This window comes from Equus przewalskii, chromosome 22 (genome assembly GCF_037783145.1).
Source record: "Equus przewalskii isolate Varuska chromosome 22, EquPr2, whole genome shotgun sequence".
NCBI lineage: Eukaryota > Metazoa > Chordata > Mammalia > Perissodactyla > Equidae > Equus > Equus przewalskii.
In genome coordinates, this window is record NC_091852.1 from 4,029,095 (window position 1) to 4,055,443 (window position 26,349).

General features: G+C 36.4%; 1 protein-coding gene across 4 annotated transcripts in view; it reads right to left on the bottom strand.

Moving 5' to 3' along the window:
- Nucleotides 1-1,726: 1,726 nt before the first annotated feature.
- NAA35 (N-alpha-acetyltransferase 35, NatC auxiliary subunit) overlaps nt 1,727-26,349 on the bottom strand; it is a 96,687-nt gene continuing 72,064 nt past the window's right edge. For all 4 annotated transcript variants that reach the window (XM_070590380.1, XM_070590378.1, XM_070590381.1 and 1 more), the window contains exons 14-23: nt 23,135-23,241; nt 14,066-14,132; nt 12,608-12,706; nt 11,762-11,940; nt 8,615-8,751; nt 7,692-7,759; nt 6,400-6,540; nt 5,870-5,992; nt 3,007-3,087; nt 1,727-2,130 (exon numbers count right to left, since the gene is read on the bottom strand). In XM_070590380.1, the coding sequence (XP_070446481.1) occupies nt 2,071-2,130; nt 3,007-3,087; nt 5,870-5,992; nt 6,400-6,540; nt 7,692-7,759; nt 8,615-8,751; nt 11,762-11,940; nt 12,608-12,706; nt 14,066-14,132; nt 23,135-23,241 (1,062 nt within the window). In that variant the 3' untranslated portion in view covers nt 1,727-2,070. The remainder of the gene's footprint in view (nt 2,131-3,006; nt 3,088-5,869; nt 5,993-6,399; nt 6,541-7,691; nt 7,760-8,614; nt 8,752-11,761; nt 11,941-12,607; nt 12,707-14,065; nt 14,133-23,134; nt 23,242-26,349) is intronic.

Below are 26,349 nucleotides of genomic sequence, written 5' to 3' on the forward strand. Positions count from 1 at the left end.
GTGAATCTTTATGTGAGGTGATTCTCCTAGACCAGCATACTGTATTTTCCCGAGTGCATTATAACTACCTGCTTGCTTGTCAGCACTCTTCACAAGGTTGTACTCTGTGAGGAGGGAGGTCTTATTTCCCACGTCGTTTCTTATTACCTTGAATGACAAGAGTTCTCAAAAGTAGTAAAGTTTTAAAAAAGGGCAACTTTCTACTTTTCTGATTAGAAACCTACTGTTAAAAAAATACTAAAGCTACAGAAACGAAAATACAGGATTCTGTCATTAACATACACTAACAAATCTTTTGTTTTTCAGTGGATAATGGACTAACTTAGGGACACACTTTGCTCTCAAGAAGACCTAGTCCTAAAAAGTAGCCTAGATGCTCTATAATTAGGCAGAACGGCTGCTCAGCTGCTCTCACGTACACTAGCTGAGCAATCAGACGTGTGGGTTAAGAACGCCGGAGCACCCCCTTAACTGGCCGTGCGCCGTCGCCGAGCGGGGCCCTCGCTGCACTGATCCATGTTCCTCTTCCAACTTGACTTAGGCTCTCGGCTGTTGACCAAATCTTGCTGCTCCGTTATCCTCTCTGCTTTTTCTTTTGATTCTTTCTTTCTTCTATTGCCTATTTCCTACCATTTCTTTGCCTTTTTTGTTTAAAGCTTTCAGAAATTACCAGCCAGAAACAGTGCTGTTTTCCTTCTCAAATTAAATAGATAGCAAAAGGTATACTTTTATCTCTTCATACTTTAAGTTCCTATTGTACAGGCTACTTTTTTTTCTTTCAAGACTTGTGGGTTCTGAAATTTCAGGATGTGTAATGGCTGTTTCTGGATGACAGAAGTTACCACTCTTGGGAAAGAGAGGAGCCAGTCTACTTCGTTAGCTGAGAAGAGAGGGGTTGGGAAAGTTCCTACTCGACAGTTGGCTCTGCTACAGCAGGCAAGATTCTGTCAGGTTACCTGCTTTAAAATATTTCCAGAAATAAAGTTTCAATATCACTTTTGCAAAAGAGGTGTCAAATCAGAGGTAAGATATTTGAAGCTCAGGACCCTTTGTACCATAGACCAGATACAAAACTGCTGCTAGTCTTAGGGAAAAGTCAGTTTAAGCCAGTCTACGCCATTCTGCTAATGGTCTTGCCCCTACGGAAGACAAAAGGGAAGGCCCCAGAGGCTTGGACAGCTGCCACGGCAGCCAGAGACAGAAGAGCAGAGACAGGAAGAGGAATGAGCAGCAAAGGACAGGTGGGGCCTCTAGCACTGGGTCCTTGCAGGTACAGGTGGACTTAGGTCAATTTCCAAACCCAGAGGAGACTGGGAAGACCCCATCTGAAAACGTTTCATGGGTTAAACTGAATATGAAGTAGTAAACAAAAGGAGTCCGCCAAATTTAAACCTAGCCCTAAAATTAACAATCTACACATTCGTACCTTTTGAATGTCACTAGCAAACATGATGTGTAATCTTTTAAAAGTACCAAAAGTAACAGTTAAAGGATGTTTTTTAAAAACATCTACACTCCTATAATTTAAGATATCACAACACATAAAATCACAATCCCCATGTAATTCAGTCTCCCTATGTAGTTTTAGAGGTCCCCCCAAAAATCTCTTTGAAATGTATTTTGCCAAACTACCATACAAGTGTTAAAGAAGGCTAATTCGTGTTTGAACTACTCAAATGTTAAGAGTAAACACCTTCAGTTCTTAACATGTATCAACAAAGTAATACTGTTTTTAATCTTTTTTGTCAAGAAATTTATTAACCTTTACAAACACTATTTTCACTCAATCATTCATAAAAAATGATTTATGATTAAATCTGTAATAAAACCATAACGTTCATCAATGCATTCAAGACGACCAGTTTCACCCATGGAACATAATAAACCACTTTAAAACAGCAGTTTTCATTCACGTCATATAAGGCTGTCAAATTAAAAGTATTCCTTATAATGGGTCATCAGAGAAGTCCACTTCACTTCACGGTATGTGGTGAGACTGACGGGTGGATTCTCTAAGAGCAGACTCTGAAAGGAGACTCTGCCCCTCTACGGTCACTTTTTCAGTCTCTCTCAAACAAGTTTAACAACAGGAAAATATTTGTGAGCAGAGAAATCAAATTCAGGAGGAACCTGTAAAGAAAACCAGAAAGTCAATTAATGTATTAAAATATTCAGACAATGAACAAAAGACTATTTTAATTTTAGAGTTTCTGGGGTTTTCAGAAGGCAGCACAAAAGAGATTCTAAAAAATTGGTTTAGTGACAAAAAAGTTAGGAACTAAGGTGGAAGGAAAAAAATGATCAGTTTATTCCTGGGTTTATGGAGGCCATTAGAAAACATGCTGACTAGCTGTTTTCTATCTTCAGAGAACAGTTAACAAAGGAAAATGGATTTAAATTACAGGAGATTTATTAGTTCCAAGGTCACTGATAGTATGGAGCAATGAAAAGAAAGGCACTGGTCAAGCAGAGCAGGAGATAAGAAAGTAACAGAAAAGCAATGGGAGGAGACAAGAGAGGTATGTATAATGGGCAAACATCCCCAAAAAGGCCTCAGCGGTTGGCCTCTTAACAGAACGCCGAACTTCTGCACCGAATGCTGATACAGCACTGATGACATAACGTTACGAAGGGAGCTTAGAGATCTTCCATCTCCTGAACCATTAAAAACAAGTCTTTAATCACTGAAGCATTCACTTTCCTAAAGGCAGATGACTTTTTAAATAGCTCTCCCATAAATTTGTCTTTACACATTGTCTTTTTTACTCCAAGTTATTCAGTAATTTACACACGGAATGGAAGGGTAGACTTTAGAAATTTTAAGTCAACAAAATCTCTAAGTTTCAAGGCAAAATGGCAAGCTCTAGTTTATTTTCTGCCACTGAACCTCTTTTAGTATGATTTTTATGAATGTTTAACTTCCTTTGTAATAATATTTATGCATTTTGTTGGGGGGGGGAGTTTTACAACAATTTAATACGATTATTTTCCCTACACTGTACTTACCTTAGATTCCTTTTTGTGTCCTCCCGCCAATAACTTCATAACCACAAAGTTGGGTTTGGCAACCTTTAAAATTCTGTTGACCTAAACAATGAGCAACATGAAGCTATCAAAACATAAAATTCATAATCAAAATGTCTTTATATTATAGATACTAATAGGAACTTTGCACAACAGAAGTGTTGATATTTTATTAAATAAAGGCAATTTAAAAATAAAAACATCAACAAACATCATACTTCTTTCAGTAACACAGAACTCTGTTTTCATGCACTCGGAAACACGGAGGGCTGCTGAATCCTGCTTTCATTAAAGCAAGGGAACAGCAGGCAGCACGTGTCTGGGGCATGGACTCTGGAGTTAGGCTGCACATTTTCAAACTCCAGCTCTGCCACTTACTAACTAAGAAACCTCTGGAAGTTCTCTAACCTCTCTGTTCCTCAGTTTCTTCATCTGTAAAAATGTGGATAAGTTTACCTATCCCACGAAGATTTTTTGTGAGGATTAAATGAGTTAAGATATACTATGAGCTGAGAACCACACTTGTCAGGTAGTAAGTGTCCTTTAAGTGTTAACTGTTATTACTTGTGACTACCACTTGTCTAAAAGGCTTCACTTGAACACATGAAAAACAATGGAATGGAATATTGCATTTCTTTTCAGAGGGAGTAATGGGTAACCTGAAGAAAAAAGGTTCCCACTGCTGCCTTCTTGTTCACCTCTCTCTAGAAACACAGACAAGTTCAGGAACTGCTCCTCCTCAGTTCCAGATCACACATCCACCTGCTAGACGACAGCTCCTTTTGGGCATCCAAGAGGCATGTCCAAACCTGAGCTCTTGACCTTCCCAGCCCTGCCTCCCCAGCTGCTCCTGGTCCACCTGTAGTGTTCCTCACATGACTCAATCCATTCAGGTGCTCAGGCCAAAAACCTTGAAGTCATCTTTCACTCCTCTTACCCCACATCCAATCCACCAATCAATCCTGTTGGCTTGACCTTAAAATACATAGAGAATGCAATCCCTTCTGACCCCCTCCACTGTCACCATCTCTCACCTGGGTTACTGCTATGGCCTACTAACTGACAGTCCCCTGCTTCCACCCTTGGCCCCACCACAGTATATTTCTAGCACAGAGGTCAGAAGGATCCTTTAGAACTTAAATCAGATGGGGTCTTTCCCCTTCTCAAAACCCTCCAACAAGCTCACGCTCTTGTGCACCCCATTCCAGCACACCAGTCAGTCCTTGGCTGTTCTTCAAAAACTCCAGGCACACCCCTGCCTGGCACCTTCACACATGTGGATCCCTCTGCCTGCAAGGCTCCATCCTGGAATGGCCACATGACTTGCTGCTTCTCTCTTCCAGGATTTGCTCAAAGGCCGCTTTATTTAAAAATGCCTAATCCCCTCCACCTGCCTACCTCCTGGAGCATTCACTATCCACATTCGTAGCTTGATTTTCCTTCAGAGTACTTATGATCCTCCGATAGGCTATTATTTATTTGTTTACTTACTTACTGTCTGCAACCCATCACCATCCCCTGCCCCTAGGAGGGCAAGGATTTTTTTCCCACTGCTGGAACCTACCACAGCGCTGGATGGATACTAGGCACTCAACAAATATTTGCTGAATAAATGAATGAAGTCCCCTAAAAGAAATATGCTATTTATTATACATATCTTCCTCTAATTTTTAGACTTCTGCCCTTTTATTTTATTACATGATTATATATGGTTAAAATAGTCTCCTACAGCTGTTCCACAAGGCACTCAGCTCCCCTCCCAAGAAGCAAACACTGTTATTAATTCTTATATATCTTTCCGGAGATGTTATAATAAATACTCACCTTCTCCAATTGAAATGGCAGCAGACTATACACACTGTTTAGTACCTTGCTTATTAAACAACTTCTATCCTAAAGAACATTCCATTACAGTACATAAACCTTCCTTGTCCTTTTTAAGGCTGGGTAGTATTCTATTGTATGGTGTATCATAATTTATTTAACAGTCTCCTGTTGATGGATACTAAAGTTTCTTCATTTTTTTTGCTATTAGAAATTCTGCTGCAATGAATACTCTTGTACATTCATCACTCTCCTCACTTCCACCTGGACACATATATCCATAAGATAAATCCTAAGAAGGAGAGCTGCTGGGCCGAACGAAGCATCTGTGATTTTTGACAAATATTGCTAACCCACTCTTCCATGGAGGTTGTACCAAGATAGACTCCCCCAAAATGGTCTCTGTGTTACAGGTAACTCTCATGTACAGAATAAATGCATTTCAATACAATTAGGTATATAGCAAATTGTGAAAATAACAAAAGCCTGAATATTAATATTTTGCAAGTTCTAAGCTCTGTAGAATGATATTTCAAAATAGTCTTCAAAAACAATAGCCTTTATTTTAAATGGTCAAGTGGAATAAGGTGGTTGTTACTTCCTGTGCAAATTGACCAGGTCTTTCAGATTTAAGATTTATATAATTATATTTTAATCTAGTAAACTATAGACTAAAATAAAAAATTTTAAATGTTAACATTTCTGAAGTGTGGCCCAATCTGCATCCTTTTTTATTCTTCCTACTCATTATATGGTTCTAAGTCTTAATTTCTCTTTGTATTGATTTCTGAATTTACACCAAGAAGTATTTATGTTACTTCTTTCATCAAATATTTTAAGTCTGACAAAGCTAGATGAACAAAGCCATTTGAAATCTTTGGCAGAAACATGACAGGTTTCACTTATGAATACTATTTTTATTTCCTTTTAGTTCATTTTTATAATTAAACTGTCATCCAGCAGTAGGACATGCGCGTCTTGCCAAGCTCTTCCTCTGGAAATGCCGTGACTGCAGTTTTACCTCGTGGTCCGGGTTTGGGATGTTTTCCAGTATCATTTTTGCCTGCTGAAAGTGCTTACTAGCTGCCACATACAGTTCTGGAGACTGAGGAGGAGGGCTGTATTTATTGAGGTCAGACATTTCCTAAAAAGGGTTCAGAAATACTATTATCCAAAACATGGTTAACATGGAAAAAAACTCTAAAATACCTTTTTTAATTAAAGAATTCTACACTCACTATCCATCCATATACAGACACTGAAGTCTGTAAACACTCAGCATATGTCCCTATTTTTTCCTATGTAAGAGTCAATTCTTAACCTTTGTATGCTACGTCATATTATTCTCATACTTAAATAACAGTTAATGTGATGACTGCATCCAAAAAAGCCAAATAATTTTCACACTATTTAAAATTGCTATTTTATCATCACCTGTTCGTCTGGTCCAGTGAGTCTGACTTGACTACTTTAACAAAATGGCTAGGTACACACGGCACACCTCTCAGAAGCTCTAAGACTATTTTGCAATGACTTTTAACTCTAGTTCACCTTGAACTGTAGATAGTGCACTGGCGGTGGTGTCATTACACTGTTGAATGGAGCAAACCTGTGCTCATATCGAACTTGTTCACTATCAAGCTCAAACTTGGGTTTTCGTACTTTGCCATCCATGTCAAATGCTACCATGGTCTAAAGGAAAACGATGAGGAAAAAAGATCTATCAATATGCAAAAGTAACATCCTCATTAATACAGAATAGAAAACAATCAACTATTTACACAGAGCTAAAACAACTTAAAGCTCAGATATTAGAAATAGGAAGAGAAAAACTGGCTTTAGTATTCACTTTTATGTTATGTGCCATCATTTTGGGTTTTTTTTTTTTAAGATTTTATTGTTTTCCTTCTTCTCCCCAAAGCCCCCCGGTACATAGTTATATATTCTTAGTTGTGGGTCCTTCTAGTTGTGGCATGTGGGACGCCACCTCAGCGTGGCTTGATGAGTGGTGCCATGTCCACGCCCAGGATTCAAACTGACAAAATACTGGGCCGCCTGCAGCAGAGCACTCGAACTTAACCACTTGGACACGGGGCCGGCCCCATATATGCCATCTTTTATACAAAAAAATTTCAAGTTCTAGTGTTTAACATATTACTATTTTTCCCAGGGACATTATACTACACGCACATCATTCTTCCATGCCTCGTGCTTTTACAAGAGCTTTGAAACCTTCAAGTAAAAGCTTCTGAAGAAACAACTAGCATATAATTTTTCTAAGAAAAGCATAGGTACTGTTTTCCAAACAGAAATCCATGTTCTGTTTTACCTATTTTAACATAAGGCGCCTCAAGCCATTTCTTGAAATGCCTGTGCGACTCAAGAGTGAGCACTCAGTGTCTCCAGAAAGTGCCTGCTCTTGCTTAAGCCATTCACTGTGGCGCCCGCCCTCTTCCTAATAGACTCCTAAAAACGCCAAACCCCAATGCTTCCAAGAAACCTCTCCTGATCATGGGTCACAAGTAAACTCTCACTTCTCTTATTAACCTGTGTCACACCTATGTCACCTAGCCTGTCATTAACTAGGCACTTGAGACGATCAAATCTGATTAGAATTGGTATCCTGTAATGTACTCCATAAAAGATCCACACAAGGGTTCAAGTATTTGTTAAATAAATTAATAAAAACAACTAGACTCAGAAAAAAAGTAATTTTCAAGCAAATGGTTAGTAAAAACAAAGGTGAAATTAGAACCCGGAAAGAATCACAAGAGTACACTTTAATTAAAATATATAATAGTAACAGTTAAAAAGCAGAACGAACTTCATTTTCAACAACTTACTTTAAACATTCCAGCACACATGTTCTGATATGCCTGGCTCATTGTGATCTCTCGGCTCAATGGGCGAACTGTAATTACAAAGAAAATCACCCATACTCTTTTCTCCCTCCTCCTGAATTACTGCAGGAGAAAATCCAATTTAAAAAGATCTTTCTTAAAATTTCAAATAGTTTGTTCCTACAGGCTAAATTTTATGGACAAAATCTACAAATAATAAAATATAACTGAAAAGCTAAACAATAATTATGTTTCCCAAACAGCCAATACCATAAAATTTTAGTATTAAGTATTTTAACTTCTGAATTCACCACACCGCAACAACTTCTTATAGAGGAAACCCATAAACCCTGTCATTTAATGACTCACCCAAACTGTTGAAATCTGAAGGAAATACAAAGTAATATTTTGTAGTGATAGGAAATCTGTACCCTTCCCCGAGTGATTGATAGGCAGTCCCTTTGAAACATTTCTTTCTCCTCCGGCCTTGGGTGGTGGGCCGAAGCGCTCTGTGAGCATCTTTCTGTGCCAACTAGAAGCACAACTCCAGATCCACCTGCCTCCTGTCCAAAGAAGATCAAAGGTCTCCTGCTGTCTTGTTCCTTAACCTATCTTGCTCCATGTAGCTACTTCTTGCCCTAAGGTCCTCTGATACATGGAATAGCAAAGAAGAAAAAGAAAAGCAAGAAAAGGAACCAAAAAGACTCATATCACTAATACTGGATTCAGTTTCCACGTTATACTTTCTAAAGAGAAGACGGGCGAGAATTAAAATATGACTAATTCACCCATTACAATGCACAGGTAGCTCTCCATCTACTTATCTGTAGAAATTAAAGTGCACTACGATTAAATTTAAAAATAATCCACGATTAATTAAATTAAATTAATCCATTTTTAAATTAAACAAAAATAATCCACAGCACCTTTCTTCTTTTTCTTTGTTTTTTTACTGCTCCGGCCTTTCTGCTGTTCTTCCATTATCCTTTCCTCTGCCATTTGAGAGCCATCAGCACGACTTAATGTCGACATCAACCATGCATAAAGGAATTCAGAGAGATACCTTAAAGGAAAGGAAATCCTGGTTAATGGCAGACGTCTAAATGACACAGCCTGACAGACACAAGTATTGGTACTAACAAAGAGATATTTTTTATAATCCTTTAAAAGATTTTTTTTTTAAACAAGATTATCCAATTAGATAGTTGATAGAGTAGATCTTACAAGAAACGAGCATTACAAATGACTAACTTTCCCTTTACTGTTGCCATACAATATTGAAAAATTTGTCTTATTTCCTACAATGATATGCATTTTACAACTTTTCAAAAGATTTCCTGATAATTATACATATATATAATTACAATTATATACACACATATAGCTGTGTAAATCAAATGAATGCCCATTAAACCGTTTTTACTATAGATCAGGACACATTTCACCTAAAACTATTAAGTAAATATTTTATTTTCCTATTAATGACAAAAGAAAGTAAATAAATACAGAAAAAATTTTAAAACGTACGCATTATACAAAATTATTCTAAAAAATGAAGAACATGCAGGCTTGTAATTTACTTGCGTTTGATTCAATAAATGAAATGTGAAACAGATTATTCCACCAGATACTAATTTTTCAGAAGTTTAAACAAAATTATATTCCCTTAAGTTAGAAAAGCAGTTCAAATCAAGGATATGAATATATACACTTTATAATATAATCCATAATAAATAAAATTAAGGACCACTACAACATTAGGTAAAAATCAAAGATTTATAAGAAATTTTATTATGATCAAGTTCGAGTGTATAATGGCTATTTCCAAAATTTTCCAAAAACTTGTAAGGCAGGTTACAATACTAAAACACATACAAAAAAGAACATTTTACAGCAAAACAAAAACTAGTGAAAAGACACACCTGGAGTGACTTAGGTAGTATATTTTAAAGCTAAACTGAGCACTATGCTTCCTGGAAGCAAAAGCAAACTGGAAAATATATTTTTATTTTATTTAAAAAAGCATATAATTTCATTTTATATAATTTATAATTTCATTCATATAAATTCATTGTCAGGAAAATAATTCTTGACAATGAATTTAAGAAAAACATTTATTATAGTATCTTTTTATGGAATACAAATGAATTTCTTTTCCCTATCACACTACAAAATCTGAGGGTCTGTAATCTATCCTATATCTTAACTCAACGAGGATTTCTATAGGGAACTAATGCTGCCTTCCACCTTCAGACTACCTAACTCAAGGACAGATGAGTAAAGGGTCTCGCTGGCATGATTCAGGCCTTTCCTCTCAAACATCAGATATCTCAAAGAGCTTTTATTAAGTGCTTTATCAAAATTAATACACAATTCTATCTAAGAAGAGTCAGCGTGCTGATATTCTACACAAGCAGGTCCTCAGTTGGGATCTCTGGCCCAGCAGCAGTGCCACCAAAGAACCAGTTAGAAATGCAAATAATTAGGTCCTCCCCTAGACCTTGTAAAGCAGGCACTCTGCGGACAGAGCCCACTACACTGTGTCTTAACGTGCTTTCCAGAGACTACGATGTATGCTAAAGTTTAAGAATCACTGTTTTCTACTGCTGATTTTAAAAGGGTCCACATGCTTTAGGGATCATATTCATGAACAACGACAATGATTATCTTGTGAGAATGTAGAAGCCGAATCTGTAATTTTGAAATTAAAAAGCAGTTAAAACTAACATTAAAGTAGACCACAAGGGCACTTATAAATGGAACTAAAATCTCTTTCCTTAACAAGAAAAGAAATTAATCTTCTCAAGTACACAGGAGTATTTTCTAATTCTAAGTTCTAAATTTCTAATGGAGTATTTCTCTGAATATTATTATTTGCCAATTCTTTGTGCCAAAAAGCATATAAAAATTATGTCTTGAGAAATCAAGAGCACAAAAAGCTTCCAATTAGCTGCCTCACACCATGAAAGAACAAACTTGAGCATGTCCCCCTATAAAATGCCTGGTTTGTGTAGGAGTCTCTGTTATGAGTTATAATAAAATGTATCTCAAGTAGCTGTAATAACACAGTTGATAAGAGTTATCTATATAAATTTTGGAGAATATATCAAATAATATTATCTATTACTATAATTGATGCTCAAATTCAATTTTCATAGCCAAGAGCTATCTGTTAAGAGCAGCCATGATAACAAAACCATGTCAACAGCATGGAAGAGCATTACTTTCCTTCCTTCACAGCAGTGACTCTAGGGAAGACACACTATCTTAATTACTAAGTTAAGTAATTTAAATATGAGTTAAAAAGATGAACTATATTAAGATCTAACATAATATACTAAACTTAGTTGTTTGTGATGGGCAACAATAGGTCATTATTATTTAAAATACCACCATACTTTGCCAGACTAAGAAGAGTCGTCAAGATAACTGAATTCATTAGCTCTCAATTTTCTTTACTTTCTGCCTGTGACACCTTTTCCAAACCTAAAATATTCTCAAGTACCCCATTACTAGGTTTCTTTATCTCATCTCCAAGTGAAGGCAAAGAACCACTGTGCTAAGGATCATCTCTTATCAAGCCCTTCAAAGCTCCTGAGACAAATCCTCAGGGCCACAGTTTACAACAGATATGCTCCCCATGATAATCTTAGCCATACTTTCTTCTCAGAAGAAAGATGTGGTCCAAATTTTGAACTTTAATTCAGTTAAGTACATTCCACAGCTAGAGCCTAGTGTCATGGAATTCACGGCAAAACGCGTGTTACTTTTTCTCCCTAGAAACAGATAAAAGCTCTTCAATTAATCCATTTACTTTGGAGCCACTTTTATTACTAATTTTTAAATAAATATTCAAATGGCTGGAAAAAATATATTTGTACAGTGTCATGGCACTTAAAGATGTTCAAGATGAACTAACTCTAATTTTCAAGATATTTTTCACTTGTCCCACAACTCAAGTTAAAATACACTAAATGAAAAAGTACCCTGAAATTATGCTCTACCTTCCAGATGCTCTCTCAGACCTTACCTATCCCACCCACCACCAATTTTAACTGAAATTGTTCTCTTACCAATATATGTAATAGTATTCGTGCATGCTGTAGAGTTCCAATTCAAAGCCACTTAGAAGATACTGTATCATAATTCGAAGGTTATGGTAAAGGACCCAGGTACCTAAACAGGCCAAATGTTGCCTTTGGGGTTCCTGTTTCAGCAGCATAGTGTGAAGGGCTGCATCAACCTTCTCAGCCTATCACAATAAAATATCGTAACATTAACTTTCTTTATAAGGTAATGAGAGAATTATAAAAAAGTAAACAGCTAAAAACAGCGCCAGAAAACGTAAATCTCACCAGCTAAAGAATTCATACATCCAAGAATTCATTCATTCACACAAGCGCATTTTTGGTAGGTTTACATTCAAACTTCTCATTCCATAATGGATAATATTGACCTAGAAACTCCCTAAACCAAAAAGACATCCATTTCACAGGACCAAAACACAAACAACTGACTTCAAATCTTTAGTCATATTATCAATTAATCCTGCTGCTGCTCACAAATTACTTTAAGATTACTATATTTTTATTGTAATGTGAACTTGCTACAAAACTACAGTTCTACACATATTACAACTTATCTTGATTATCAAAAAAATAATTTAAGATATTCCCCAGGTTGGATTATTGTTCTCTTTCCATAAACCCTTTCTTTAGTCTATGTAACCGTCACATTTTAAGTGAAGAGGAAATTCACAATACTGAAAAATGAAATAGTCATTGAAATGAAATACTGTTTGAATTGAAATGAAATTAGTCAGGAAACAAAAAATTGTTCCAAAGAAATGTTTTTACAAATCTGGTCAAGGTACCTGAATTGCTGAATTTTAGAAGGGAGGGCAACCGGTTGGCTCTTACCTCATCCTGCAAGGTGGCAAATTCTTCAAGAATATGACCGAGCTTATCTCTCTGTCGAGCCCTGTTATGTCCATGGATCTGAATAAGACTACAGAATGGCTGCAATACACATACAGTTTGTTAACCATCAATATGAAATTTCCTGATACTAAAGAAAATTAACATTACAAGTTTTCAAAATCTGGTTTTAAGGGGAAAAAAACTGCTGTGTACATAAGAATCATGCCTATGTATATTTTTTTACATAGTTATTTCTTTTTAAGGAACTCAACACCAGAATTTATCAATAGCCAGAGGAAAGTGGCTGATTATGAAACTTGGTTCCATGACAAAAATATCTTCCTTCAGTCTTTAGATATCTTTCTGCAATTTCAGGAGGACAGTTCCTTTTCTGTTTATGTCAAGCCAAAAGCCAGTGTTTATGGCTGACATTTCTGTGCTGCTTTAAACATACCAGAATGCCTAATAATTATAAGGCTTAATAATGGCAAATACCTATAAACTCTGACTGAGGTTCTTCTATTTCTACTCTACTTATACAGTATTCTCACATAAAATATAACATTTCACATATAAAATATAACATTACACTAATCAGACAACAGACATGAATGATAAGATACTCTGATTTAAGAAGAATTTTAAGATTCTTTAAGGATAATACTGTTTCACATTTGTAGACTTTGACAGATACTATCTCATTTGATCAATAACCAGGCTATAAGAGGTACAGAGGTAGTACTAACATTTCACTTTTTAAAGACTGGGAAGATTATAGAAAAGTAAAGGGATATGCCTGATAATGATAAAATGCTAGTGATAAAAATAAAATCTAGTCTTTTATTGATTTTCCTTTCACTATATCATGTTGCCTTCTAAATATATATGTACTAACTGGAATTAGACCCCAAAGAGCTGTCTATGAAGAACTTAAAATTAAGTAAGAATGATTTATAATTAATTTAATCCACTACAAGGTTTGTATTTTTTCTTAATTATTTGTGATTTGAACAAAGTTTGTGATCTCATCTCAATTAATAATTTTAATTTTACTACAATCCTGTTCATGAAGTTAGTATAAAGTTAAGTGCTTGGGGGTGTTACACATATTCTTTGTTTATAAGGTCAAAAATAAGTCAAGTTTTGGGGTCTGTTTACAAAAAAATGTGATGACTGCTGTTTTCCCAGATGGGGGTTCATAACTTATCCTGTTTCTGTGGCCCCTGAGGGCTATAGTGAGAGCTCATCAAAAGGTTCCTCAGTGTCTAACTACTTGCTAGGAGACTATAGATTATGAAGCTATCCACTTGAGTGTAAGAGGAGACAGAAATTTCCTATATTCAGTGAAAATCATAAGAAATGTTAGATGAAAAAACAGAACAAATTAATGCTACTGAAGGAATTACAGCCCACCATTTTTAAAGTACCCATCACAATGATCCAAATTGTAGTTCTTACCCGAACACAGTGAGTAACAAAGGAGTCAATACAGTCCTTAGCCTGGTGATTATTATATAGGCAGCATCTGTAAGACAATATTCACGTTATTAAAATCAAACTATTTGGCCTACCAAAAGAAGCAGTGATTACTGCAGGTGCTACCAACACACAGGGAAGGCGGAAAAAAGAGAAAATGGAACCAAATATATTATTACTAAGTTGAAGAGTGCTAGCATTAGATTACGAAATATTTCACTATTACTGTGTTTTTCACACAATAAATGTCTTATACTTCCAATTCCTTTCGTTCTCTATTTGGACAATTAGAGTCGGATACAATAAGATCAAATTAATGAGAAAGAAAATTCTAAAGCTCTACTTTTTCCTGACCCTATTCCAATATCATTTTTCCTATAAGTGATACCCTCGTGGTCTGTACACATAATAGTAATTACAAAGAAAATACTAAAGAGAATTCTAATTTTTTCAAGATGTATCTACATTCCCAACCACTGGCCAGAATCATCGCATATACATCCCTCTGGCACCTCATTTTCTATCCTCACAACCTGGTTTCCCTGTGGTGTTCCTTATCTCAGTTAACAGATTACTTCTTGAGTAAAGCCTTCCTAAGCAATCTGGGAGGATCTACCTGCCCGGCCCTGGAGCAAACACAAGGGCTGAATGGATGGGAAGATTTTTTTTCTATCCTTGAGGCAGGAGGACAGCAGCCTTTGCACCTAAGGAGATGGGAAGCAGCAGAGACTTCCTCCTGGAGCACTGACAGGAGCTGACAACACGCTCCTCCTAAGTGTTTGCCGTAACTGAGCAATCTGACCAGAGCCTCAGAGACACACAGAGCCATGATCATGCAAGAGAGAGTCACAATGCATGCAGCAGCCAGGAGAAAAAAATGCGGAACACCCAGAACAAATGGTGGTGAGAGAGAAGCACTGGAAGGTTTGTTACAACTTTAACTCCAAAGTGAGAAAATTACTTAAGGAGACTAAAATAAAGCAATAATAAAAAAAAACGTTTCTGGATCTGAAAATTATGATTTCAAATTTAGAAATTCAGATGAGAAATGCTCACTAGTAGCCTTGAAGAGCAAAAGGAGGAATATTCTTACAGTAAAAATAAGAGATAAATGTCATGAGGAACAGGGAGAAGGACCAACCAAAAAAAAAGACAAAAGTGAGGCAATTAACTAATAAGAATATAGGGAAAATGATCTGATTTGGAAGACCTGAGGCTTTAATGACAGAGTTCCAGATAGGACTAGTTGAAAATCACACATGAACATTCTTGTAAAACTCTTAACCTCCTAAAACAAGGAGAAACTCTAAAATCCTCCAGGAGAAAGTGTCAAATCACTTACAAAGGAAAAGAAGAATCAGTTATCTGTAACATGGAATTTTAAAAACGGTGGAGTAACATTTACAGGATACCACGCAATGACCTATGCTATACACACAGTCAATTTTCGGTATTTTTGATAGTTCTGTTCCAGAAAGCTGCCACGGACACTTAATTAGTGAGCACTGAAACTGCAGCTGGGGAAAGTACAGGGTTAGGTTCCTGTCAGCCTCTGGTCACAACATTTCCATCACCTGGTCAATACATAACCTTGTTTTATGTGTATTTCTGTTTAGAGACACCATATATAATATCTATTGTTGATTCATTAGCATTCAACTCACACCCGATAAAGCTTACCTAACACACATATTCTCCCTGTGCTAGGGAACACTTCTTGTGCTAACACTAGACAGTCCATCTCTACAGTTAGAGGCTGTTTTAAACTACAAAATCACCAATAAAAAGCACAAAAACGTGGCATCTGGATAGGGTTGTTTCTAGTACAAGGGCTGAAACAACAAGGCAGAGAGTTGCCTTGTGTGACCTCAGCGTTGAGCATCTCACATTTTTTGTGGCTTTGCATACATCCATAAAAACAGCAAGAGCAGAGCAAGGGATCTGAGGGTTACAAATACACTTTAGCGAGTAGGCAAATTTGCAAATACAGAATCTGCACATAATGAGGACCAACAGTTGTTAAATCTAAATGGATAATAATGAGTGACAATGTGTAATCTAAGTGGTGAAGGAGGATTGTTAAACAGAAAAGGCAAAATGCAAACTAAGAGGATGTAGACGCTATTTCACATACACCAGACCATCAAAAATTAAAAAGTCTGATAATGCCAAAGCCTAGACTATGGATAAACAGGAATCCTTACACACTGTTAGCTGGCATACAAACTGGTTCAATTATTTTGGAAAGCAATTTGGCAAAACTATTAAACTTGAAGGCGCACATGCCCTATGATCAGCAATGAATTCTATTTCTAAGTATATAGTCTGTGTGCACAAGGAGATAAATTCAAAGATGTTCACTACACGACTGATTTCAACAGCAATAAATCAGAAACAATTTAAATGTCCAATTGCAGAAAACCGGCAAAATAAACTACAGTGGATTTTAATGAATAAAATAAGTTTGCATGGATCAACTTGGTGAATTTCAAAATCCTAATGCTGAATGAAAAAAGGTTGGAAAAGGATGTATACTACGTGACAATATTTATGTGAAATTTAAAAAAAACTAATGTATTGTATATGGACACACATATTTGGGTAAAGTGTATTAGCATTCACAAGAGTGATACACATAAACTGCAATGTAGTAGTCATCTCTAGGACCAGATTAAGAGGAAAGGATGGGTGAGGAGGATTTGAAATTGTAGTCAGTAGTTCTCAAAATGTGGCCTACATTCTCCTGGTGGTGGTGAGAGGGTCTCCTTGAGACACTCTCAGGGAAGAACATAAGGCCAAAACTATTTTCATAATAATATTAAGGTGTTATTTGCTTTTTGCACTCATTCTCTCACAAGTGTACAGTTGGAATTTCCAGAGGCCACATGGCATGTAATATTACAAGAGACTGAAAGCAGAAGCAGGTTAAAGTAATCCAGCTGTCACCTATTAAGACAGACATGAAAGAGATCTGCAAAAATGTAAAATAATGCCACTTTGCTCACTAATTTTTCTTAAAAACATACAGGTATTTTCCATAAAAATGTTATTTATGTTAAAATGTAATGGGTTTACTGTTATTTTTTAAAGAACAAATATTTTTAAAGTACTGTTTTAATTTCTAAAATAGTAGTTATTAATACATAGGACCTATATAAACAAAAGCTATTTGGGTCCTTAATATCTTTTAAGAATGTAAAAGGGCCCTAAGACAAAAAACTTTGAGAATTGCTGGTTTAGATTGATCTCTAATAATGAAATTCGTTATAATTAGCTGCTCCTTGATCCCTAAGCTCAGCCCTACTCTGGGACCTATCAGTTGTTGTTGACTGCCAGGAAGCTCCACCCCCTGATTTTGCATGGCTCACTCCCTCAGTTCACTCACAAGTGTCACCACTTCCAAGAGGCTGTCCATAACTATCACAACTAAGAGAACCATCAATCTCTTTATCCTACTTTCTCTTTCTATGTAGTACTTATCATGACCTGACACTATGTATTTGTCTACTGTTTAGTCTCTCCTATTGCAAGATAAGCTCTTTGTCAACAGATGTGCCCTTCTCTTCTCTAGAACTCAGAAAGGTGCCTGGCCATAGCAAGTACTAATTTATTATATTTATTAAATAAGGGAGTTAATAAAATTTATTCTTATTAATATATATTCAGTATTTATAAAATTTCATTAATTCTCTTAGCAGGAGAATTTACAAAAATGAAATTAATTAATAAAAATCTTGCTTGAAATGGATAGTAGTACAGGTGCCTGTCAGCTTATACATCTGAATATATTTAATATATTTAATCATAAAAATTTTAAAATAATTTTAATTGTCTCTATTTGCAGATGACATATTATGTCTAGAAAACCCTAAGGATTCCACCAAAAAACTGTTAGAACTAATAAACAAATTCAGTAAAGTTGCAGTATACAAAATCAATACACAAAAACCTATTGCATTTCTATACACTAACAATGAATTACTAGAAGGAGAAATTAACAATCCTATTTACAATACCATCGAAAATAATAAAATACCTAGAAATAAATTTAACTAAGGTGAAGGATCTGTACTCAGAAAACTATGAGACATTGTCGAAAGAAACTGAAGAAGACACAAATAAACAGAAAGATACTCCATGCTCATGAACTGGAAGAATACTGCTAAAATGTCCATACTACCCAAAGCAATCTACAGATTCAATTCAACTCTTATCAAAATTCAATTAGCATTTCTCAGATAAATAGAAAAAAAAAAATCCTAAAATTTATAGGGAACCACAAAAGACCTCCAATAGCCAAAGCAATTTTGAGAAAGAAGAACAAAGCTAGGGGTTATCACATTTCCTGATTTCAAACTATACTACAAAGCTATACAAAACAATATGGTACTGGCATAAAAACAGACACATAGATCAATGGAACAGAATAGAAAGCCCAGATAAAAACCCATGCATATATGGTCAATTAATTTTCAACAAAGGAGACAAAAAAAATAATAAAGGGGAAAGGATAGTCTCTTCAATAAATGATGTAGGAAAACCTGGACAGCCACATGTAAAAGAATGAAACTGGACCCTTATCTTACAGCGTACACAAAAATTAACTCAAAATGGATTAAAGACTTGAACCTAAGACTTGAAACAATACAATTCCCAGAATAAAACACAGGGAGCAAGCTCCCTGACACTGGTGTTGGCAATGATTTTTTGGACTTGACACCAAAAGCAAACAAACAAAAAAATACAAGTGGGACTACATCAAACTAAAAAGCTTCTCCTCAGCAAAAGAAACCATCAATAAAATGAAAAGGCAACCTACGGAATGGGAGAAAATATTTGCAAGCCACAAATCTGATAAGGGGCTAACCAGAGAAGAGTTAAGAAAATGCTGAACAAGGATGGTGCAGGAGGACATGACTTAACAGAGAGTAAAACTTAAGACAAAGCCTTGACAACAATACAAAAAAATGTTACCATTGGAACTGAAATAAATCCCAATACCTAAGGAATTTTTAAGTAAAATAAAGATGGCCTTTTAATCCAACGGGAAATGAGTTTATCCTATAAGTGGTGACCACACAACCAGCTATCTATCTAGAATGAAATCAAGTTGAATTTCTCTCTTTATACCATTTATAGGAAAAGAATTCAGAAGGACTAAAATCTTAAATGTACAGAATAAAACCAGAAAAATCTTTGGAAGAAGATTTAAATGACTAAAGGCACAATCCATGGGCTGGGGAAAATTACTTACCTCAAACAAGAAAACTAAAAGTTATACGGGACAAAAAAAAAGAAAACAGCAAAAACTATTATATAGAAAGCAAAAATTTTAATGTGGTAAAAGAAAGATTAAGGAAAAAAATATGTGCAATGCCCATCACAGATAGGATTACTCTCTCACAATGTACAAGGAGTTCTTACAAATTTTTCAAAAAATAAGTAAATCACTTAATAAAAGTCAATGGGCAAAGGATATAAATAAGCAATTCACAAAAATTCTAGGGGCCAGCCCCGTGGTGCAGCGGTTAAGTGCGCACGTTCTGCTTTGGTGGCCTGGGATTCACCAGTTCGGATCCTGGGTGCAGACATGGCACCGCATGACAAGCCATGGTGTGGTAGGCGTCCCATATATAAAGTTGAGGAAGATGGGCATGGATGATAGCTCAGGGCCAGTCTTCCTTAGCAAAAAGAGGAGGTTTGGCAGCAGTTAGCTCAGGGCTAATCTTCCTCAAAAAAAAAAAAACTTCTAAAGGTCCAATAAATATTCTATTAAGTGCTCAAATTAAAATAACAATGAGATAGCACTTCCCACTCAACTCAACACAGTGGAAAAAATTAAAAGTAACGCCTACTGCTGGTCAGGGGCCAGGGAAAGCATACTCTCCTACATTGCTAGTAGAAACAGAAATTATTATAATCTTTTAGAATGCAACCTGGAAATATGAGAATTAAAACTAGACATGCCCCTCCATCCAGTAACACTACTCCGTAGAATACACTCATCTTATGAAATACAATCATGTACTGCATAATAACATTTCAGTCAATGACAGACTGCGCATATGACAGTGGTCCCATAAGATCAGTACCATATGGCCTAGGAGTGAAGTAGACTCTACCATCTAGGTTTGTATGAGTACTGTAGGGGAGGAAGAAATTTCACTCTACCCTTCTAGGTTTTTCTGGCTAGTCTAAGAATTAAATTGACATGAGACAGACTGATAGGAGAAAAACAAAAGTTTAATAACACATTTACATGGGAGAAACCCAGAAAAACCGAATGACTCGGCCCAAACTGTCAAAGCCCTCACTTTAAATATCATCCTCAGCCAAAGACAAAAGATGCTGGGGGTGGGGAGAGTCAGGGACTTTAAAGGGAAGGCAGGCAACTCACAGGTAGGTGAAAAGGAGCAAATGTTGGAAAACAAGTGTTTGGCCACACAGAAACAGAAGAACACAGAGGGAGGCCCAACAGTCTTTTCAAGGTTCCTCCCTGTCTGCCACCTTGGTCATGTTATGCCAAGGTGATAGCTCGCTTCCTGAGACAGGTTTTTTCCTTTATTGTTTTAGGCAGTTAAGGTGGAGGTAACAATAACAACTTTGAGTCTTTGTTTCTTAAAAAACAATCAGCCTAAAATAACCCTCATGTTACAGAGACACATTTTGGGGTGGTAAATTTTGTTCCTCTTCAGTACACTCTATTGATGTTTGCACAAGACTAACAACACATTTCTCAGACCATATCTCTGTCATTAAGTGACGCAGGACTGTATTTGGCAGCCATTAGAAAGAATTAATTAGATCTCCATCAGGTAATTCAAGACAAAGTCATGATGTATCTTTGAGTGGAAAAAAGATAAAGAATTTTTTTAATAAAAAATAAATTTTTAAATTTAAAAGAAATCCACAAAAAATAATTAAAAGTTCAAAACAAAAAGAGCCTGTTTAATGTGATCCCATTTATATAAAGTCATATATATTATCCCTATATACAAAGATATCTATGGTGATTGTCATCAAAATGTAGTTATCTCAAAGGTAAGGTTTCAGATGATTTTTACTATCTTTCACAATTTTTCTGCATTGTTTAAATTTGAAGTGTGACCATGTATTACTTATATAATCAGCTTCTGGGTTTTTTTTTTAAGCAACTTAGTTACCTTCTTTTCCCTTTCCTTCCCCTATTGAATCAGTTGTCACTTCCTATTAATTTTACTACTAAAATGTTTCTCTTTTCTATTCCCAGAGTTGAATCCTTCCTCATCTCTCACTGGTACTACTGAATCAGCCTAACTAAACACTTTGCCTCCATTATCACTACCAGTTTGCATCCTATTAACAAACACACGTTCTACAATGCCAATTCCCTCCTAAAAACTTGAGCAGTTCCTCACTGATCATAAAATAAAGACCAAACCTTACCAAAGCATTCAAGACTCTCTTGAGTCTCATCTTAAACGATTTTAACCGTCCAGCTTCCATCTGTTTATTCACTCATTCAACAAAGATTTACTGTGTGCCAGACAATGTTCTAGCACCTACACTACATCAGTGAACAAAGTAGCCAAAACTATGCGCCCTCGACCTCATGGAGGTCATATCCTAATGTGGGAGAGGGGAGAGAAATAGAAAATAAATATAGTGAAGAATTACATAGTATACAGAGACATAATGAAGAAGCAAATTACACAGTATGTAAGAAGCTAATTGTTATAGGAGAGAGAAACGGACTGCTGGCTGGTTGGGGGTCGGCTGAGGTGGGCGAAAAGTTTACACTTTTCAAATAGACTGAGCAGGGTAACCCTCACTGAGGTGACGTTAAACAGACTTGAAGGCAGTAAGGGGGTCAGCCCTGGGGAGTTTTGAGGAAAATGCCCTTAGCCCCCAATCCTGTGTAAAGGCCACAGGGTGAGACAGAACCTGTATGTTCCAAGAACAGCAAAGAGGCCACTATGGCTGAAGCAGAGTAGGTGAGAGGAGAGCAGTAAGAGATGAGGTTATAGAGGTACCAGGACAGGGGTCTAGACTAGAGCATATGTGGCTTTGTAGGCTCAATTATAAGGACTTCCGCTTTTATCATGAAGGAGAAGGGAAATGTAACCAACACTGAGGATGCCTAGGAATTTACAGCCTCCTACGGGCAGTCCTTAACTGACAGGTGTGTGGGTAAATTCTCAAGCTCCCTTGTCCCTGACTAGGACAACTAGAGCTCCCTGACAGGACTGAAGCAGAGGAACTTTCCACGGAGCACACGTTTGCGTGGCTTTCTCCTTCCCATGTCCCACTTACTCACAACCCTGTTTGGTGTTTCCTGGGAACACTTTCTAAATTACATTTAGATGAATCTTTGTCTCAGACTTTGCTTGTGGAGAACCCAACCTAAGAGAGGAAGCTACCAGAGGTTTATGTGAGATGTGGCATGATTTATTCAACAAACTGAATGCTGAACCACTAACTATTCTGAAAATAATTTCATATACTCATGTCTTCACACATGCTAGTTTCTTTCCTAAGAAATAATGACTCCTTTCTTCCCTCCCCATTGGAAAAGCTCTGCTCATTTTCCAAAATGCAGACTCAAATGATGATTCTTTCTGCATGAAATCCTTTCCAGCCTCTTATGGCATGTTTGCGGGGCAGTGCCTCTACCAAAACGAATTTAAGGATCAATTATCTGCATTTTCTATTTCTATCTAGACTTGGATCATTGAGAAGAGACTTTACCTTGTTTTCTATATTTATTTCCCAAAGTGTCTACCTAACACAGTGCTTTGGACACAATAAGGGTCAATACAACTTACCGAATGTCTGATAACTCCTTGTAACTTTTCCTTCTCATATCAGACCTAATGTCAAGCTCAGAAAACCTTAGTTTAAATCTAAAAAATATGCGGCAGCAGTCAATTAATTTTAACATGATTGGGTTTTTTGTTTGTTTATATGGAGACTTGATTCCAACGGCTTTTATGCCTTGGCTATAAAGAAGGAGCATGGGGAACCTGGGCTTTTAAGAAACACACACGCTATAAACTGTCTTACGATACTCACTTTGGGGAGAGCACCGGAGGACTGACAAAAGACCGAAGTGCATCTTTCACCATGTCTTGCATGAGATGGGTTCCAAAGACCTTTTTGTTATCCACTAGGAAAGTGGTCTTAAAAGAAATGTTATATATTAGTACGTTATCACGATCTTGACATATTGTACATATAGCTGTCATTACTGTGACATGAACATACTTCTTATAAATACCACAGAATACAAAAGAGACTAAAAAACTTAAAAGCTGGAAAATTTTTATAAGCCACTGCCTCCACAAAGGGTACTACTTACTAATCCCTATTTAAGTGTATTCTGACGCAGGCTAAAAAAATACGTGCAGGAAAAAATCTCTCAAGAGTAGTAATATCAAACCAGTCAAACGGAATGACTGAATATGTCAAATGAGCCAATTTATAAGAAACGGCTTCAAAAATTACGAAATATTAAATGGCTATAAATATTAAGCTAGTCAATCATCTTTATTTCTAATGAACACTTTAGAACACAATCTTTCTGAAATTGTAAAAAATTATATTTAAAATAATTATTAAATTTAAGAATAATACATTATTATTTAATGATAATTTACATCTAACTTTCTCCCCTTAACAACCTCAGTGTATTTTAATATTTACTATACTACACCTTACTTGATTTCCTAACACATTTGGATTGTTTCCAGTTTTGGGTGAACATGAACCAAACAGCTATAAACATCTGCATACAAGTTTCCAAGAGACTATCAGATTCCACTTCTCTTAGGTTAACAAGTGGGAGTGGGATTTGTAGATTTAGTTTTCTAAGAATCTGCCAAATTGTTTTCCAAAGTAGCTGTAGTACTTCATATTTCCACCAGTAATGCACCCTCACCAGCACTTGATATTGTCAGTTCTTTCTTGTCTTTCTTTTTTAAGATATTCTTAAAGATGGAGGTGATATTTCATTGTGGTTTTAACTTGCATCTCCCTAAGACTAATGATGTTGAATATCATTTCATATGGAAATCTTCAGATTTTTTGCTCATTTAAATAATTGTCTGTTTTCTTACTGTTATGTTTACAGAATTCTTTATATGTTCCAGATACAAGCCCTTTGTCAGACATGACTCGCAAATATTTTCTCCCACTCTGCAGTATCATTTTCTTTTCCTAACAGTGTCTTCTACAAAATTAAATTTTTTTTTTTAAAGATTGGCACCTGAGTTAACATCTGTTGCCAATGCTTTTTTCTTCTTCTTCTTCTTCTCCCCAAAGCCCCCCATTACATAGTTGTATATTATAGCTGCAAATCCTTCTGGTTGTGCTACGTGGGACACCGCCTCAGCATGGCCTGATGAGTGGTGCCATGTCCAAGCGTAGGATCCGAACAGGCAAAACCTTGGGCCACCTGCAGCGGAGCACGTGAACTTAACCACTCGGCCACGGGGCCAGCCCCAGAATTAATTTTAAATTTATCAAGGGCTGGCCCCGTGGCCGAGTGGTTAAGTTTGCGTGCTCTGCTGCAGGCGGCCCAGTGTTTCGTTGGTTTGAATCCTGGGCGCGGACATGGCACTCCTCATCAAACCACACTGAGGCAGCGTCCCACATGCCACAACTACAAGGACCCACAACGAAGAACATACAACTATGTACCGGGGGGCTTTGGGGCTTTGGGAAGAGGAAAAAAAAAAAAAGGAAAAAAAATTTACCAATTTACCAATTTTTTATGGATTGTACTTTTGATGTCATACCTAAGAAGTCTCTGCCTTCTCGAAAGTCACCAAGATTTTCTCCTATCCTTTCTTCCAAAAGTTGTATAGTTCATATTTTATATTTAGGTCGATAATGCATTCTGAGTCATATGCACTGCATTTGTCTCTCCAACTGTTCTTGCACCAGTTGTTGGGACAACTACCTTTTCTCCATTGATTTGCCTTTGTGCCTTGTCAAAAGTTAGTTGACCATATCAAATATTGATCAGTTAAGTGACCACATTAGTCAATTAATAAACGACTATATAATCCAGTGCTATACAATAAAGGGCTAATTAAAGAAATAGGACTTTTCTGGACTTCCCCCTTAGTTCCACTGATCCATGTGTCCATTATTTTGCCAATACTATACCTGTCTTCCAGTCAGACAGTGTGAGCACCCCAACTTTGACCTTGTTTAAAAAAATTGCTTTGGCTGTTCTAATTCCTTTTCCTTTCCGTACAAATTTTAGAATCAGCCTTGCTGACATCTACAAAAATTCCTACTACGATTTTGATTGAGATTGCTTTGAATCTGTAGATCTATCTTCGGGGGCCAAGTGACATCTTAAAAATATCAATTCTCTCAATCCTCAAACGAGGTAGATCTCTATTTATGTAGGTCTTCTTTGATTTCTGTCATCAGCACTTTGTAGTTTTTCAGCACACAGATCCTATAAACAAGTGTTAGATTTATAGATTTCATTTTTTGATATTATTGTAAATAATATTGTTTTTAAAATTTTGATTTCCCATTGTTCACTGCAAATATATAGAAATACAATTGCTTTTTGACCTCATATCCTGCGATCTGGTTAAGCTCACCCATCAGGTCTAGGAACTTCTTTGTAGATTCCTTGGCACTCTACACAGAAAATCATGTTGTCTGTAAACAGACAATATTTCTTTCTTTCTCACCCATATGCCTTTTCTTCCTTTTTCCTGCCTTTTTCACTGGGTAAGATTTCTAGTACTATGTTGAGTAAAAGTGGAGTGATGAGAGTGGAAATCCTTGCTTTTCTCCCAATCTGAGGAGGAAAGGATTTAATCTTCATCTTTAAGTATGATATTAGCTGTAGGTTTTTGTACATGCTGTTTATCAGGTTAAGGAAGTTTTCTTCTATTCCTAGTTTTGCTGACAGATTTTTTTATTATCATGAATGGATGCTGAATTTTGTCAAATGCTTTTCCTGAATCTATTGAGACTTTAGATGGTATGATGAATTACAATGAGTGATTTTCAAATGTTGAATCAGCCTTGCATTTCTGGGACAAAACCCTGATGTATTATCTTTTTCCTAATAGATTCCTGGGTTTGATCTGAAAATACTTTAAGATTTTTGTACCTATGTTCATAAGGAATATTGGGCTATAATTTTGTACACTTGTAATGTCTATGTTTGGTTTTGATACTGAGCTAATGCTGGCCTCATACAATGAGTATTCTTGCTGCTTCTATTTTTTGAAACAGACCGTAGAATTGGCCTGGAG